Source organism: Myotis lucifugus, unplaced genomic scaffold (assembly GCF_000147115.1).
Source record: "Myotis lucifugus unplaced genomic scaffold, Myoluc2.0 scaffold_10, whole genome shotgun sequence".
NCBI lineage: Eukaryota > Metazoa > Chordata > Mammalia > Chiroptera > Vespertilionidae > Myotis > Myotis lucifugus.
The window spans coordinates 10,066,525-10,085,375 of NW_005871058.1; the positions used below are offsets into that span (position 1 = coordinate 10,066,525).

Genomic DNA, 18,851 nt, shown 5'->3' on the forward strand with positions numbered 1-18,851 from the left:
TAGCCAGTCTGCTATTAAAAGTTATGCTTATGTATTTTAAAACTCCATGTCTTTGAATAGTGGGTTTAGGCTTAAATACTATGCCTCCTTATTTAAGACACATGCTGTATATGTAGTAGCCCATAGGTGGCTCTTGAGTACTTGAATCATGGCTAGTCTGCATTAAGATGTGCTATTAGTGTAAAACACAGGCATGATTTTGAAAATTTAGTATGAAAAAATCATATGAAATATCCCATTAGTAATTTTTATACTCACTAGTGTTCAAAAACTATTTCATCCCTAGCTGGTTTGGTTCAGTGGATGGAGCGTCAGCCTGTGGACTGAAGGGTCCCAGGTTCCATTCAGGTCAAGGGCACATGCCGGTTTGCAGGCTCGATACCCAGTAAAGGGTGTGCAGGAGGCAGCCGATCAATGATTTTCTCTCATCATTGATATTTCTATCTCTCTTTCCCTCTACCTTCCTCTTTGAAATCAATAAAAATATATTTTAAAAAGTAAAAATAAAATGTTTAAAACATTAAATTTAAAAATAAGAGCTATTTCAAATATATTGGGTGAAATAAAATGTTACTAAAGTTAATTTTATGTTTCATCTTAATTTTTAAGTGTGGTTACTAGAATATTTAATGTTGCATATGTGACAATACTATATTTCTATTAAATAAAGATGTTTTAGCCCTAGCTGGATTGTCACAGTGGGTAGAGCGTCAACCTGCAGCCTGAAGGGTCCTGGGTTCGATTCTGGTCAAGGGCACATGCCCGGGTTGCAGGCTCTATCCCCAGTGTATGGCATGCAGAAGGCAGCTAATTAATGGTTCTCTCTCATCATTCATTGATGTTTCTATTTCTCTCTCCCTCCCCCTTCCTCTCTGAAATCAATAAAAATATATTTAAAAAATAAAGTAAAGTTACACTTTAAATAAAAAAAATAAAGATGTTCTAGGGAGAACAATATATTGACATAAAGTGAGCATCTTAATTTCAGTAAGATTTCAGAAAACAGGGAGTTTTCAGTTGCAAAATCCTCAGAGTCCAAAAACCTCAACTGAAGACTTAGGCAATAGGCAATATTTGTCAATGTCTGTGTGTTAGTTAACAACACCTGGCATTCACCAGGACTTTCCTCCCTAGCTGCCCTGGCCCTTCACCCCTGTGGTTCTCACAGGCATGGCCACCAGCCCCGGCAGTTAGCCAGGATATATTTTTTAAATAAGTTTTTTTTAATTGATTTCAGAGAGAGGAAATGAGAGGGAGAGAGGGATAGAAAATTAGTTATCCATGACTGGCATCTCTGGGAGATGGCTCTTCATGGTCCTGATGTAAATTTAATCCCATGCAACTGATAAAAACAAAAATGTTTTTATAGATCCACCTGTGAAATAAATCTTTGGCTGGAATGTAGCTATGTCTGCTTATATAAACATTCGTATCCTTGATATACTAGCCTTCTTCCTTTAAGCCTTCTTTGACATGGGGTATTCTTTTATTTCCTTGATAACTCCCTTCTTAAAGAGATTAAATATGTTTGACAAAAGCTAAAGATTATTTTGTCTAAAAATTTCGGCTGATTTTGGAAGTTTAAATAACCTTATACCCTGCCAGTTTTGTTCAGTGGTTGAGCATCAACCTATGAACCAGGAAGTCACGGTTTCTTTCCCAGTCAGGGCACATGCCTGGGTTGTGGACCTGATCCCCAGTAGGGGGAAGAGGGGTCAGTGCAGGAGGCAACCGATCAATGATTCTTTCTCATCATTGATGTTTCTATCTCTCTCTCCCTCTCCCTTCCTCTCTGAAATCAACAAAAATATATTTAAAAAATTAAATAACCTTATAAATGTTAAAGGGATTAATAAACTGCAAAACTTTATACAAAAGAGGTTATTATCATTTAACTTATCTGGGTTTCAAGTTTTCATCTATAAAATAAAGAAATCTGTGGCTATCTGTGGACTGTTATTACTTAATATCTAAAGAAATCACATGGTTAAGATTAACTGAGCTATACAAGCAAGAACTGGAGATATCTTTTTTTACTAGTGGTAGTTATTAATGCTTAGAGTAGGACTCATTCAATGCCTTCAAGGAAGCAACATACTTCATTTCACACCCTCTAATTCTCCTTATGATTAAAAGCATATGCCCAACTTAATTACATATTATAGGAAGGCAAAATAAATCAGATAATTTCTGTAACAACCTGAGTTCACATTGTCGTCTCCTTCTTGTAGATCCTACTATTCCTACCCGCCTCCTAGAGTCTGAGTCCATTATATAGCTGAGATCAATTCAATTCTTCTCATATAAACTAATTTCCTGGGCTTGTTATATTTTTGTCTAATTTGAAGTATCTACCTAACACTTCCAAGCCAGTGTAGCTTCATTGATTCAATTTAAATTGATGTAGTACACTTTAAGAAATTTTGCCATAGAACAAAGCTAATGCAGAGGTAGGAGTTCCAGGGACAAAGGAGATTGTTTAGGAAGAAAAAACAATGACTGAGATACATTGGAAAGCAGATAAGAATCTGTGGCAAGGGGTAAGGGAAGAAGGATTCTTCCAGAAAAATATCAAAACTAGAATTTTAAAATGGAAGAAGACTCTTATGAGGAAAGCAAACTTAAATTCAACAAAAGTATGCTTAATGAAATCAGGCATCTCAAGAACTTGAGGGAGGATAGGGTGGGGATGACAGAAATAGAGAACTTCTGGTGTAGAACATTATGAAATGAAGTTATAACATTATGTAAATAACTAGAGGCCTGGTGGATGGATTCGTGCACCGGTGGGGTCCCTCGGCCTGGCCTGTGGGGACCTGGCCAAAACCAGTTCTCCTGAGGGGTCCTGGACTGCGAGAGGGTGCAGGCCAGGCACCGGGCCTCTAGTATGCATATAAGATCTTTGATTAATCTCTTCCCACCCTCCCCACTTCTCTCTGAAATTCATCAGTCTGTTCCATGTTTCCATGCCTGTGATTTCCGCTCCTGCGTTGATCACCTGCCCCCCTGGTGGTCAGTGCACATCCTAGCTACTGGGCAGACAGTGGAATGGTTGGCCAGTTGGCTGGTTGCTTAAGCTTTTGTATATATAGATGATACATATATCAATATGCCAATTTTGTGCCTAGAGGCTTTTCCAAAAGAGAGTTAAGATTAATTAGAGGAGCTTCCAACTTTATACCTGAAAAATTTGCTGCCTTTTTCAGAGCTTCTTGGAGATTGAGGTTCTGGTGATGAAGTTCCATTTGTTTTTTGGATTGCTCTTCCAGCTCCTGGGTAAGGTTTTCATTCATTTCCTTGAGTTTCCTCTGTAATTCACGGAAAGCCTTTTCCTCCTGTTTCTGGGCTAAACTCTGTCCCTCCAGTATATTTTCCTGGTGAGTAAGGTTTGCTTGCTGTTGCTTTAGAAGATCAGACACCTGGGATACTAAATTACAGCTGGATTAAGACAGATTTCATTTCTAATCCCCAATAAAAGTCCCTCCACTAGATATTTAAGAAATCAAAGAACTAAATCAAATAATCTATTTTGATAACAGATAAATTTCTGTAGAATGACCAAAAGTTACTCAAACATTATGGATTTGAAAGTTCTTTGATATTCCTAGAGTATTTTTTTTTATATCAGGAACTGTCACAGACACTTGTGATAAAAAAAAATCATCAAGGTTTTACTTGTTACTGAGAGTTACACACAAGTTAAAAGCAATACCACAATAAGTATCAATGGCACTAATAAAATGTAGACAATCTAGAAATAGTCACCAACCAGAATTAATGACTATTAGTAGGAAAATCATTAATCATTTACTATATTTGTGTCTTCATTCTTCTGTCATCTCTTTCTACATTTTCTAGACTTCCTGATTTTATTCAAGAACTAAGATGCCCTTTTTTGAGACACCTTCCTGCAGGACTATTTTAAGTGGCTATGTCACAAGAGTCTCAAACTTTTTTTTTTTTTTTTGCCACAGCATATTTTAGGAAGGGTGGAGATGCAATAAAAGTTGTGAAATCAAACAGGCAAAAAAAATGTTAAGGGTCAAATATCTCAGTTCTAGAAGCTTGATGATTCAGTAACAAAGCAGTCTCCTTGCCTTGCAGGCCAGGTTTGAGCTTGTTGTAAAGTAATCAGAGCCTCAGAGTAAGACTCTTCCGATCACCACCACTGGTCAAAGACACTTCTCCCATCATCAGGAATGGCCTAAGTGTTACAGCGATTGAAATGTAAATGGTTGTGACCCTAAACAACAATTGAAAAACAAATAGTACTTGAAAAGCCTTAATACCTGGGTCTAGACAGCCGAAATAACTCAGATCTACAATCTCAATACACAGGCGGATGAAGTGGGTACTCGACAACATTTTCTTTCCTTCTTGGCCACTTTCATCCTTCTTTCATTTCTTTTCCCCAGAAATAACCTCTTTCCAATATATCCATACAAGAAATTTGAAGTATTTTATTAAAATGTTGTACTTATTAAAATTCTGTTTCCAATTCTTAACTTTAAATAGGTATTTAATCATCTCTATTAAAACTCAACAGGAGCTAAATGAGGTTTCTTTTACTTTTGGGTCTCTTAGATGATCTTGTGGATAATTAACTTCAAATTATTTTCGCCCTCATTGTTTTAGGATTTACGTAGGCTCTATCCATGAAGCTATGAAAATTACTCAAAACAAAAACCTACAATTCATAATCTTCATTCCATGCCACAATTTGAGAGACTAGCACAATATACCCATTCATCTTCCCACACATTCTAAAAACAGTTTTCTTAAAATGTATCTAAGTCAAGGTTGTTTATAGGTATTCTGAAACCAATTTACAAACCATGTTTATAAACTCTCATCTTTTCCCTCCTTCACTTCCTTGTGTCGGCACTTACATTGCACTGCCAGCATTACGATGGTCACCAGTAAACCCAGACAAAGGATCCCCAGCGTCACAGCCACAGGGCACCACCGCTGAGAAGAAAGACAACGAAGACCTAGAATGACAGAGAACAGAATCAGAAAAACAGAAAAGATGGAGGCAAGTAATCAAATCATTCTTTGGGTCTTGTCTACTGGTATACCTGGTACTTTGCATTGCTTACTTTTAGTCCTCCCAAAGACTCTGCAAATAATGCACTACCCATATTTACAGATGAAAAATCTGGACAATTAAAGAACTTAAATAATTTCTTCACTGCCACACAACTGACACAATTGAAGATCCAGGATTCAATACCAGATATTTGACCCTAAGTATCTGATTCTAAAGCTTATACTTTGTCTACTCCCCCTGACAATGATATTCTCAGTCCAGCTTGGTTGGGTCAACTTGTTTTCAATGTAGGCCAAATCTGTGTGTGCGTGTGCACACACGCGCGCATGCACGCAAACACGCGCGCACACACACACAGTGTTTTATAAAACACTAGAGGCCCAGTGCACAAAATTTGTGCACTGGGGGGGGTATCCCTCAGCTCAGCCTGCATCCTCTCCAATCTGGGACCCCTCGGGGGATGTCTGACTGCTGGTTTAGGCCTGATCCCTGTGGGACATCCCTCTCACAATCTGAGACTGCTGGCTCCCAACTGCTCTCCTGCCTGATTGCCCCTAACTGCTTCTGCCTGCCAGCCTGATCACCCCCTAACACTCCCCTGTCAGACTGATCACCCCCAACTGCCCTCCCCTGCCAGCCTGGTCGCCCCTAATTGCCCTCCCCTGCTGGCCTGGTCACCCCTAACTGCCCTTCCTGCTGGCTTGATCACCCACAACTGCCCTCCCCTGCCGGCCATCTTGTGGCTGTGGGCACCACCATCTTTGAGGATGTGGCAGTCAATTAGCATATTCCCTCCTTATTGGCTGTGGGCGCCGCCATCTTTGCAATGGCATGAAGGTCAATTAGCATATTCCCTCTTTATTAGGATAATATATATATGAATATCTGATGTTAAGCAAATAAGCTTTAATCAATTAACTGGTATCATCTCAAAGAATTACAACATAATTTTGTGCTATTCAACTCTTCATTAAAATTACATCTTGGAACTGAGATTACTGGGCAAAGAAAACTGGAAATGAAACCTCAATATTCATTTGACTTATATTAATTCCATGTTCTATATTTACACCAGCTGTGGCCCTGTTGTTATAAGAAAAATATTCACTATTAATATAGAAGCAAAATTATGTAACTCACATATTTGTGTACGACTAATTATGCATTCTACCACTAAAAAAGCACAGGTATTTTGCTTTAGCAGGAAAACATCTCATATAATGTATTTGGACTTCTCATCTTGTGAGATAAATAAGTAAGGCACTGATGTTACCTTGTATATGCAAATAAGCAAACTGAAAAGTTTAGTGACTTGCTAAGATCACACAGACATTAAGATCCCTACTTAGGTCTTTATCCAGTGTAAACATGTAATGATATCAATCAATCAATCAACGATCAAATATATTCACAGAGTTCTCTCATGTGTCAAAAGCATTTCTGGATGATGTGAGAGAGGAGAGAAAATGGCAGCCAAATAGGCAGACCTTTTTTTTTTTTAATGCATTTTTAAAAATTCATTTCAGGGAGAGGAAGGGTGAGGGAGAGAGGTAGAAACATCAATGAGAGAGAATCGTGGATAGGCAGACCTTTCTTGTACCTCTTTCAAGGGCCAGACTGGAAATAAAGCTAAAGTGAGGAACATACACCTGGAATTACCAACTGAGGGCCAGCTGAGGAGGACGCTTGTATGAAGAAGGACAGAAAACACCTGGAGACCAGTAGGAAGGGCGAAGTCTTGAGAGGGGCTGACCCAGCAGCCCTGCGGCAGGCCAAGAGTGAGGAAGGATCACTACTGGAGGGTCTTTTCCCTTAGAAGACAAAGGCCCAGAACCCAATCTGGGCTCCACAACTCGGAGCACCACACCCAAGACCAGTGGCCATTGTAACATCCAGCTGTGAAAGGCGACAGGGCTGTTGGCTGCAGCGGAGTCCAGAGCCCATAGACCGGAGCCAGTCGGAGAGAAAACCTGTTTCTGTCCCTACCCCTAGCCCCAGAGCATAGGAATTTTCATTTGTAGCTACTTACCCAAGGCTTTGGTGCAGGGATTGCGGCGTGGACTCGAGGCGACTAAGGAGAGGGTGGAGAGGGAAGCACTGGGGGGAGACATGGAAAAGCAGCCGTCGGGAGTGCTGCATTCCGTCACAGGCTCCCAACCCGAAAGGGCCATTTTTTTCCAGAGAGGGGCTAGCTGCTCCCAATAGCTGAAGCTCAGGAAAAGGAAAAACTCTTCCCTAGGTGATATAGCCAGCCCCACCCTCAGGAGCCCTGACTGCCACACCCTGCAGCTTGACGTTTGCAAAGGAGAATGCAGCAGAGGCCAAGCCTAAGGGTTTGAAAAGTCTCAGGGAGTGTCTGTGACTGGGTTGGGGGTGGGACCATCTGCCCCATTATCCCCAGAACCTGACTGGTGCCTCCCCCATGCGGGAGAGCCGATAGAAACTCCAGGTTTCCAGCTGATCTCACTGGATTGCATACGAGGGTCTCTGCCCAGCCAAGGGCAGAGTAATATTCCAAGCTACTCCCAGAGGAGTAGCTCTGGGACAGTGAAACATATTTACCACTTGCCCTGAAATATGAACAGCACCCCCCCCTTATGGGATGCCCGGAGGTCTAGATTCCTGATTCTGCCTAAAGGCCTTTCAGGAACAGATTTTTCAGTGATTAAGAATGACACTGTCAAGCAAAGGCAGGCAGAGGCAGAGCCTGGAGAGCCTGGGGAAGCTGACTGGCCCAGACCTGCACCCCATGCTGCTAACAAACCTACTTTATAGGGTAGCTTGACCCCTTCTGCATGCAGCCAAGTCCTATGGAGACAGACGTAAACTGGGTCACTTGGAACTTCGAGCAGGTTGGTGGAAGCCAAAGGAGGATAGTTTCTGACAGTGGTTAGTACCTAAGTATCTCCCAGGAAGCCCAGAATTGGCAGACAGAACAGTCAATCAGTCATCAGAAGAGCAGGATCCAAAAGGAGATACCAGGAGGCACTAAACTCTGTTGAGATGAATACCATTTCACTTTTTTTCTTTCTCCCTCCCCCTCCCGCCCCGCCATTAAAACACATGGAGGCTAAATAGCAAGTTATTAAACAATGAATGTGTTACCAAAGAGATCAAGGAAGAAATAAAAAGCTTTCGGGAAACAAATGAAAATGAACACACAACAACCCAAAATCTATGGGACACAGTGAAAGCAGTCATGACAGGGAAGTTCATAGCATTACAGGCCTACCTCAAAAAACAAGAAAAACTTCTGATAAATAATTTAACCCTACAACTTAAATAATTAGAAAGAGAATAACAAGAAAAGCCCAGAGTAAGTAGAATGAAGGAAATAAAGATCAGAGTGGAAATAAATGACATGGAGACTAAAATACAAAAAGATCAGTTAACAAGATTAATTATAGTCAGACTCATCAAGAAATAAAGAGAAAGGACCCAAATTAAAAAACAAATCAGAAAGAAGAGGTGAAGTAACAGTTGACATTACAGAAATACAAATGATCATAAAAAAATACTATGAACATGCCCGAGTGGCATGGTTCAATGGTTGAGCATCAACCTATGAACCAGGAGGTCATGGTTTGATTTCAGGTTGTTGGCTTGATTCCCAATGTGGGATGTGCCGGATGCAGGCAATCAATGATTCCCTCTCATCATTGATGTTTCTATCTCCCTTTCTCTCTGAAATCAATAAAAATATTTTTTAAAAATGCTATGAACAATTATATTCCAACAAGTTGAACAAACCTGGACTAAATGGACATATTCCTAGAAAATACAATCTTCTAAAACTCAAACAGAAAAAAATGGTAAAACCTAAAAAGGCTGATAACTACTGATGAATTTGAAGCAGTAATTTAAAAACTTACAGCAAACAAAAGCCCTGAACCAAATAGATGGCTTCACAAGGGAGTTTTACCAAACATTCAAAGAACTAACTATACTCCTTAACTATTCCAAAAAATCCAAGAGGAAGTAACACTTCCAACCTTTTTCTATGAGACCAGCATTAGCCTAATTTCAAACCCAGATAAAGACAATACAAAGAAAGAGAATTCTAGGCCAATATCCCTGATGAACATAGATGTTCAAATCCTCAACAAAATATTAGCTAATTGAATCCAGAAATACATTAAAAAGATCATACTCCGTGACCAAGTGGGATTTATTTCAAAGATGCAAGGCTGATACAATATTCACAAATCAATACATGTGATACATCACATAAACAAATTGGAAGACAAAAATCACATGATTATATCAATTGATACAAAAAAAGCATTTAATAAAATCCAACATCCTTTTTTTAAATATATTTTTATTTATTTTTTACAGAGAGAAAGGGAGAAAGATAGAGAGTTAGAAACATCAATGAGAGAGAAACATCGATCAGCTGCCTCCTGCACACCTCCTACTGGGGATATGCCCACAACCAAGGTACATGCCCTTGACCAGAATCGAACCTGGGACCTTTCAGTCCACAGGCTGATGCTCTATCCACTGAGCCAAACCTGTTAGGGCCCAACATCCTTTTTTGATACAAACTCTCAACAAAGTGGGAATAGAAGGATCATACCTCAACATAATAAAGGCCTTATATGACAAACCTATAGCCAGCATCATACTAAATGGGCAAAAACTAAAACCATTTCCCCTAAGAACAGGAATAAGACAGGCATGTCCGCTTTTACCACTCCTATTCAATATAGAACTGGAAGTCCTAGCCACCATGATCAGATAAGAAGAAAAAATGGCATCCAAATTGGAAAGGAGGAAGTAAAACTGTCATTATTTGCAGATGACATAATATTGTACACAGAAAACCCTAAAGGCTCCACCAAAAAGCTATGAGATTTAATAAATAAATTCAGCAATGTAGCAGTATACACAATTAACACCCAGAAATTGATGGCATTTTTATACACCAATAATGAACTCTCAGAAAGAGAAACTAAAAAAACAATCCCATTTACCATTGCAACAACAACAAAAAAAATAATAAGATACTTAGAAATAAACTTAACCAAGGAGGTAAAAGACCTGTATTCAGAAAAATACAGAACATTGAAAAAAATAGGTAGAGGAAGATATAAACTATTGGAAGAATATACTGTGTTCATGAATTGGTGGACCAAGACATAGAAGGATGGAACAGACTGATGAACTCCAGAGGGAAGGCAGAGGTGGGGTAGTGGTTGGGGAGAGATTAACCAGGGAATTTATATGCATACTAGTGGCCCTGTGCATGAATCTGTGCACCAGTAGGTCACTGCCGCCCTCCTGTAGCTCCCCTGCCCCCTCCCCATAGCTTGTTGCCCTGCCCTCTCCTGTAGCTCTCCACCTCCCACTTGCTTGGTGCCCTGCCCTGTACTGTAGCTCTCTGCCACAGGCTTGTAGCCAGTAGGTCGCTGCGGCCCTCCTGTAGCTCTCCGCCCACTACCCCGCCCTCCTGTAGCCTCCCTTCCCCCTTTCCCCCTCGCCCCCCTAGCTTGCTGCCCTGCCCGCTCCTGTAGCTCTCCACAGCCGGCTTGTACCTCACTGGCCCACCCTCCTGCTGATTCGTGATCTGGTCGTGATGCCCTTGGTCATTACGCCTCAGGGCGTAACAGCTAATTAGCATATTCCTCTCTTATTATATAGGATATGCATAGTTCATGGACCCAAACAATAGCGTGGTGAAGGCCTCAGAGGGGCAGGTGTGGGGTGGATGGGGTCAATGAGAAAAAAACACAAAAGCTACATCTGTAATACTTTTAACAATAAAGATAAATTTTAAAATAAATGTCCATACTATCCAAAGCAATTCATAGATTCAAAGAAATACCTATTAAAATATTAACATCATATTTCACAAATCTAGAACAAACACTCCAAAAATTTATATGGAACCAAAAACACTCCGAATAACAGCAGCAATCTTGAGAAAGAAGAACAAAGTCAGAGGGATCACAATACCAGTTATACTACGAAGCCACTATAGTCAAAATAGCCTGGTACTGGCACAAGCACAGGCATATATCAGTGGAACAGAACTAATAAAACCCCAGAAATCAACCCAAGCCATTATGCTCAATTAATATTTGACAAAGGAGGCAAGAGAGTACAATGGAGTCAAGAGAGTCTCTTCAATAAATGGTGTTGGGAAAATTGGACAGATATATGCAAAAAAATGAAACTAGACCATCAACTTACACCATACACAAGAACATATTCAAGATGGATAAAAGACTTAAATGTAAGTTGCAAAACCATAAAAGTCTTAGAAGAAGACTTGGGTGATGAAACTCCTGAATTTTTAGAAGTCACAGGTCACACTCTAGGGCAGGGAAGGCACATGTCCCCATTTTCTATAGACCACCCTTTGTCCTGTCTCCTTGGTAAGCAGAGACCATTCATCCAACCCCTACTCACAGTAATATTTTTCTAAACAGAAAGCAATCAGATCTTGTGCAGTAAGTGACCGATCTAAACAGGATCTAAGAAAAGAATTTACTTCAAAATTGTAATAACAGTCAGGCATCAGTATTTACTACATGAATAATGAATGAATGAATGAATGAATGAATGAGCAAATGACTACTGTTAACTTCCAGGTTTACCTATTAATGCCAGTACTATTTTCATAGTTAAGTTTATCAGTGCAAATGTTAAATTATTCCATGTTCACACTTATTTTTGCTACTGAGAGAAATTTATGTTTTGTTTATGAAAACATGACCTGGAATTTCTTATCTAAATTTGTATGACTTCATTTGTATGAATTCCCTCTTTTATATTTTGTTCCTTTCTCTCAGAATGGATATAAAATAAAAGGCAGTTTATGTAGATTGTCTGTGGATTTAGGATTATGAATTAATTTTTAATTAAGCAATTTAACCTACTGTGTATATCAAACAAATTATAATTTTTCAAGGCAGTGGGGTACAATAAAACATAATTTATCCTAACTCATACTGAATATTATTTTATCTGCTTTGGATAATTTATGAAATGTATCCAGTTTTTGCAATGCCTTGAAGGCTATTATAAAAATTGTCACTGAATACTCTGAGTGAATTCGCATTTTTTGAACCATCTGATGCATTGGGTTCTGAATAAATGGAATATTGTGATACAATCCTAGCTTTACTATTTACCAGCTGCATAAAGATGGGTAATTCAGGGGAACCCAATCCCTAGCTAGTCCTCTGTAAAAGGAAGATAATAATAATAATAATCTTAATCTCAAGGAGTGAAGATTCAGAGAAATAATGCATCTAAAGTGAATAGTGTAGGATGTAGTAAATGTTCAATAAAAGTTAGTTATCATCATTATCTACTATATAATCATGCTAAACAAGTTAGTCCATTCTTCATCTTTATCATCATGATCTCCATTGTATCCAAGTTGCTTTACTTTCTTTTTTTAAAAAATTTATTTTATTGATTTTTTTTATTTTTATTTTTTTACGGAGAGGAAGGGAGAGGAATAGAGAGTTAGAAACTTCGATGAGAGAGAAACATGGATCAGCTGCCTCCTGCACACCCGCTACTGGGGATGTGCCCAGAACCAAGGTACATGCCCTTGACCGGAATTGACCCTGGAGCCCTTCAGTCTGCAGGCCAGCGTTCTATCCACTGAGCCAAACTGGTTAAGGCTGCTTTTCTTTTAAGTAAATGTTCTTAATTCTATAGTTAAGTGTTTTAGCTCTTTAATCTTACATTCACTTAATACATTTTAAGGCTAATCCTGGGATTCATTCATCCCCTCCTTACCTTTAGCTTTCCCTCCATCTGTCCACTGATCAGGTTGATCCTTCATAGTCTTGCTCTTGAAGTCATCAAATATCATATCTAAATTTTTTCCAAGAATGAGAAAGTGAAGCAGTCAAGGACTTCTACAAAGTGAAAATGTCTGAGCTTTTGCTGGAGTGTTTAAATAGCTACTATCTAATAGAATGACTCAATCATCGGTAGGAGGAAGGAGAGGCTTTGCTTCATATTTACTGACGCAAATTCTTGGGTTATTTCTATTGCAGGAGGGGAAAGTGGGGATTCTGAGGGTATTTCAGGATATTTCACTAAGTAATTTATGAAAGGAAAAACTGTATTTTCCAAGAGCATTAGAGGAGAGGAATTTGTACCCACTCTTCAGACAAGAAAACTGAAACTTAAATTAGTAAGACACATTAAATTTGTGGGAAAGTGTGCATTTAGACCAGTTGTGTGATTCCAATGTCTATATTTGCTTGCTTATTTCACTGTAGCAGATTATCTCTACACTGTGTCTTTTATAAGTCTCACATTTTCCTTTTTAATTTTGACTTTTAATTGCCAATAAGACAGGAATTCTTGGATTTATCACATATGGCTCTTAAAATCAGCCATAATGACCTGGGTGATTTTAAAATTTAATTAAGGGTACTATTCAGGTAGTGACAGTATAGCATAGCAGTAGAGAAAATTTTGGAGTCAGATGGAGCTAGCTTCAAATATTTCCTTGGCTAATCCTTTGATCTATAATCATGGGGAATTACTTAACAGTCTGAACCTTTGTCTTTGTCTATAAACTGAGACATGTTACTGGGATTCAAATGGAATCTTGGGTGAAAATGCTAAGCTTTGTACTTCAAGCACTATGAGAACCCAATTATTAATAATTATTAATATTAATAATAGTAATATTCAACACAGATGAATTGCCTGTCAAAGAATTTTGTTTTATACGTGATTGACTTGACTCCCCATAAGGATGCCTATATGGGTTTACTGATAAAACTCTTACCTATTTTCCCTCTATAGCTTCTTAAACATAAAAGAAAAATATTATGCTAAGATAACTGTATTCTTGAGAAGAGGCCTATGATTGAGATAATCTCTCAGACATTCTTCTCCATCATTCACCAGGTCCTAGGAGAACATAATCATTCATTTTCCTTTGGGTCAATAGCCATGGGAAGCTCACTTAAGCAGACCAGGATCTGGTGATGAGTTCTACAAATCCTGTACTCCATTCAAACACAATTCTTTTTTTTTTTTCTTTAAAAACATCCCCTCTAAAACAATCCCCTCTACTAAACATCTACCGGTAAAATTACCATCATTAGTTTATTTTCTGCCCTCATTTTATATATCTCACAGTGTATGCATTGATTTCAATTCTGTTAATGTTATTCCACCTCACCAACAAAATGATAAGTCCTTTAAAAGTAAGGAGAGATTCCTTTCTATTAATAAAATTCATTCTTTCCTACTACACTGGCACACCATATAAACTGTATAATAGTCTGCAAAAGTAGACAATAGGTGAGATTCTTAACTATAAACACATACACAGCATAAACTGGGTTTTAATTTAGCAAAAATCTGTCTCAGTTATTTTATTTTGAGGAAGTGGAACTGAAGCCCAAACAGTTTAGGTTGAATGTTTCTTCTCTATCAGATGCCAGACAAGAACTCGGCTCACAAGTTTTTCAATGATGCCAGTTAATAGAAAACAAAGGTGACAGTTGAGATATAGATTCAGTATGAACATCTCTTGAAATAATTCAGTAAGAGACTTTTCAGATCACCAAAGCAGAGACTACCCACTCCATAGAAGACTTTAAAAGCACACTGTGAGGTAGAGAACACCCACATGAGGGTTACCCTCAAATTTTTTCTTGACTTCCCTCAAACTAGAAGCTCACATTGAGGAGCCACAACCTGGAGCGTTTAAATGTTAGATCAGTCACAGTCTTCTGGGTGATCTGGCTCTTTAGCACAGCCTTTTTTTTCTTTTTCTTTTTTTGGTTTTCCCTGTTCAAGCCTGATAGAAACAAGTAGTTCCTCTCTTTGTTTATTTGTGGTAAAATGTACATAAAACTTTCACCATTTTAACCATTTTTAGTGCACAGTTCAGTGGCATTAAGTACATTGTTTTGCAACCATCGCCACCCTTCATCTCCAGAACTTTTTCATCTTCTCCAACTGAAACTCTGTAGTCATTAAACAATAACTCCTATGATGGTGATTTTTATCTGTCAACTTGTCTGGGTCACAAGGTGTCCAGATATTTGGTCAAACATTCTTCTGAGTGTTTCTTTGAGGTGTTTTGGGTGAGAATAATATTTGAATCACTAGAGTAAAGCATATCTCCCTCCATAATTTAGGGCCTCATCCAATCAGTCAAAAGCCTAAATAGAACAAAAGGCTGACCTTACTCCAAATAAGAAAATTTCTTCCTCCGACAGCTTTTGGATTGGAACTACATCATTTTCCCAGGTCTCTAGTCTGCTGGCCTGCACTGCACATTTAGATTTGCCAGCCTCTATAGTTGTATGAGCCAATTTCTTATAATCAAACTCTTTCTCAATATACTCATCCTATTGATTCTGTTTCTTTGGAAGGCCCTAACTAATGCCTTCCTTCTCCCAGCTCCTGGAAACTACCATTCTATTCTCTGTCTCTATAAATTTGCTACTCTAGGAACCTCAAATAAGTGGAAGCATATGTTTGTCATGTTGAATCTGACTTATTTCACTTAACATAATGTCTTCATGGTTCATCCAAGTTGTAGCCTGTGTCAGAATTTCCTTCCTTTTTAAGGTTGAATAATTTTTCATTGTATGTATAGACCACATTTTTTCATTCATTCACCCATTGATGGACATTTGTGTTTCTCCTGTTTGTAAAAACCCAGGGGGATAATTTCTATAATCCTTGTGGGGCAGATAGCTGGACAGACTTGACAGACTTTAAGTGGGTCTCATTATCCCTGCCTCCCAATGTTCATGCCCTTGAATGTAGGTGGGATTTGTGGCTTGGAGTATGTATGTGACCATGTGCATGTGATCACAAAAGGTATAGAGCCTAAAGGTTCTCTCCCTCTTCTCTTTCTCTGCCTGAATTTAAAGAAAAAAAAAACTTACTTGAATCCCACTACCACAAAGAAATGAATTTGCCAGAGGGAGCTTGGAAGTGTATTCCTCCCCAGTTGAGCCTTCATATGAAAACCCAGTCCAGCAGATGGCAGCCTGTGAGACCCTAAGCAGAGGGCCTACTTAAGCTATGCCCATACTTCCACAGGCAATGTGAGATAATAAATGCGGTTTTATATTGCCGTTCATGTAATTTGTGGAAATGTGTTACATGGCACATAAAACGAATAATCTTGTGATAAACTTTATCCTCCTGTTTTATTAAAACTTCCTTAAATTTAATCTTATCACCGACTTTCAATGCCTTTGAGGTTGCCACTGAATACTGAGGCTGCAATCTTGGTTCATTCCATAGAGACACTTCCTAGTGGAGTGGTTACAAGATGAAACTGGGTTCTTCTCCCATGTTATGCATTTTTGAAGCCGTGGCTATTGCTCATTGCTTAGCTCTTTGTAATTCATGCTTGATGCTTTGGAGTGATGATAGTCCTGGCCTCTATTTCACTGAGGCAAAGAGAAGAAGAGAATCTGGTCACCTGACTTAGACAAGGTCAAAAGGAGAATAATCAAAGGAACCAGAAATAAGTAATTCTTTAACCCCACTTGTTACAGCTATTGTATAACAATTCCCCGGAGCATAGATTGAAAGCTTGTGTACATGTGCCCTCTATTTGTTCCACTCCACGTCCTTAACAACTTATGTCTAAGCTAATGATTCACAAGCTTAATGGAACTACAAGATTGTGTAGGATCGTAATGAGATCAGTCCCCTTCATCTCAGCTACCTGCCATGCCATTGCGTACCTTCTTCAATCTTTCCTCCTGAATCCTCTTTCCTCTCAGATGCAGCTGACCTCACAAGGTATAATCACTTTGATAAAGATAAACACAAATCTCTCTTTCTCCAGGGAATAATCCAGTAAGGGAAAAAAAAAGTGGCAATAATAATTCTAAAAAAAAAAAGAACAAGTAGCTAGGAGGTCATTAACAGAATCCCATTTGGTTCAAACCTATTAAGTAGCTGTAGGGCAAGAAGTTGATGGTTATCACATGACAGAAAAGTGCTCTGGGAGGGAAAAAAGGTCATGTTAATTGGCAAACCTGTTCATGCGGGTGAAGGCTGGAATAATTGAGAGAAGAGATGGCCAGGATAGCAAGAGAAACTATTCATGAATTGAAATGTCAGAATAGGTAAAACTTGGTCATGGTAACAATGAGAAGCATGATGGACATCAGTTTTCCATGAAGGTGAAGGTCATTGGTAAAACTGAGTGGAAATCAAGGTCATTGTAGTTAACATTTATAATGCTTCTTATATTGGGACAATTATATGCATTTCACACACATTAACTTATTTAATCTCTATAAATCTATGAAGTAACATCATCATTGTTATTGTCACTTCATTTTATATGGAATGAAACTTAACCAACAGAGAGATGTAATAACTTGCCCAATATAACACAGCTAGTAAGTGACAAAGCAAGAATTTAATCCCAGAAAATCTACCTGGATTCTTAGCCATGACGCAACACTACCTTTCTGTTAAGAAAAAGAGAAAGAGCCCTGACTAGTGTGGCTCAGTTGGTTGGGCGCCATCTTGTATCCAGAGAGGTTTCCAGTCAAGGCACATGCACAGGTTTCAGGCTTGAACCCCAGTAGGGGGTGTGTAGGAGGCAGCCGATCAATGTTTCTCTCTCCTTTTCCCTTCCCCTCTCTCTAAAATCAATAAAAACATTTTTTTTAAAAAAAGAGAGTGTTTTCTCTCTTAAAAAACAACAACAAAAAACAAAGAGAAATAAAGGGTTAATGGTGTTACCCATGTTCACGGAAAGAAATATAATCAAAATGCCTTTGTCTCTCTGATTGTATTTTCTCCATGAAACAAGATCTAGGTGAGGTCAAGTGGACATTCCACTCCTATTATATAGGTTTCCTCCCCTCCCCCCCAAAAATGTATATAAACTTTATCAGCTGATAATTCAATTTTGAAAATGAAATGTATTTTAATAAACACTGCCTTTATAATTATTCAAAGTGTGTGTATACATTTTTGTGGGATACCCTATATGAATGAGAAAATTAAGGACTTGAGAAATAACTTATTAACTCAGTGGAGGGCCTGGATTAGAGTCCTGCTCTTCTTTTCCTATTAAATACCTTCTACTTTGCCAAGCTTTTTGCTGAAATTTGGAAAATACTGTTCATCTTAACACCAGTTTCCTTACATTAAAAAAAAAAAGGTACTGTTATGGGTTGGCTCAACGAGATAGACCACCGACTCAGAATTTAAATTTAAGAGCCTTTATTAAGCTGGCCAGCTGGCCACAGCACCTAGCTCCCCCTCTGGGAGCTTCGGAGCATGTGGCAGAGATCAAGGGTGCAGTATGATCCTTTATAGCAAAACAGTGTTACCTTAGAAGTTCACAGAAAGTTCATAAGAACAAAGGGGGGGTAAACAGAGTCACACCTGACTGGAGCGTATCATAACACATTGTTTTTCTAAGACAATCTAGCAATTTTTCTTCCATGGTTCCTAACCCTGCAATCCCTCTCCATACGTCAGTCCCCCCTCCCAGCACATACACAATCCTTCTCCATATCCTGACAACACAATCCTTCCTCATACATCCCCCTCCCTCCGAGCACATTCAATTTCTCATGTCTCATTTCCTCCCCTTAGCACATTCTGTAACATTCTGTAACCCTTCCATGCAGCAGTCCCTCACCCTAGCACAGTACTGCTCATTTAATTTTGGAACTGACTGGTTTTGAATCATCAGTGTCATATGAGACTTTTATCTCACTGATTTCCTTAGCTAAAAAATGAATAACTTTATATTCTCCATTCTTACATCACATTGTCATGTAGTATGAGGGCTCTTGGACTCAATCCTTCT

At 38.8% G+C, this 18,851-nt stretch overlaps 2 protein-coding genes across 3 annotated transcripts in view; both read right to left on the reverse strand.

Annotated features, from left to right (window-relative positions):
• Positions 1-4,991, reverse strand: part of CLEC7A (C-type lectin domain containing 7A) — a 25,670-nt gene extending 20,679 nt beyond the window's left edge. For both annotated transcript variants that reach the window (XM_023750025.1, XM_023750026.1), the window contains exon 1: positions 4,890-4,991. The gene's annotated coding sequence lies outside the window, so the exon portion shown is untranslated. The remainder of the gene's footprint in view (positions 1-4,889) is intronic.
• OLR1 (oxidized low density lipoprotein receptor 1) overlaps positions 1-7,335 on the reverse strand; it is a 9,173-nt gene extending 1,838 nt beyond the window's left edge. The window contains exons 1-3 of the mRNA XM_023750024.1: positions 7,080-7,335; positions 4,890-4,991; positions 3,182-3,427 (exon numbers count right to left, since the gene is read on the reverse strand). Coding sequence (XP_023605792.1) covers positions 3,182-3,427; positions 4,890-4,991; positions 7,080-7,221 — 490 coding nt within the window. The 5' untranslated portion in view covers positions 7,222-7,335. The remainder of the gene's footprint in view (positions 1-3,181; positions 3,428-4,889; positions 4,992-7,079) is intronic.
• Between the last annotated feature and the right edge of the window lie 11,516 nt (positions 7,336-18,851).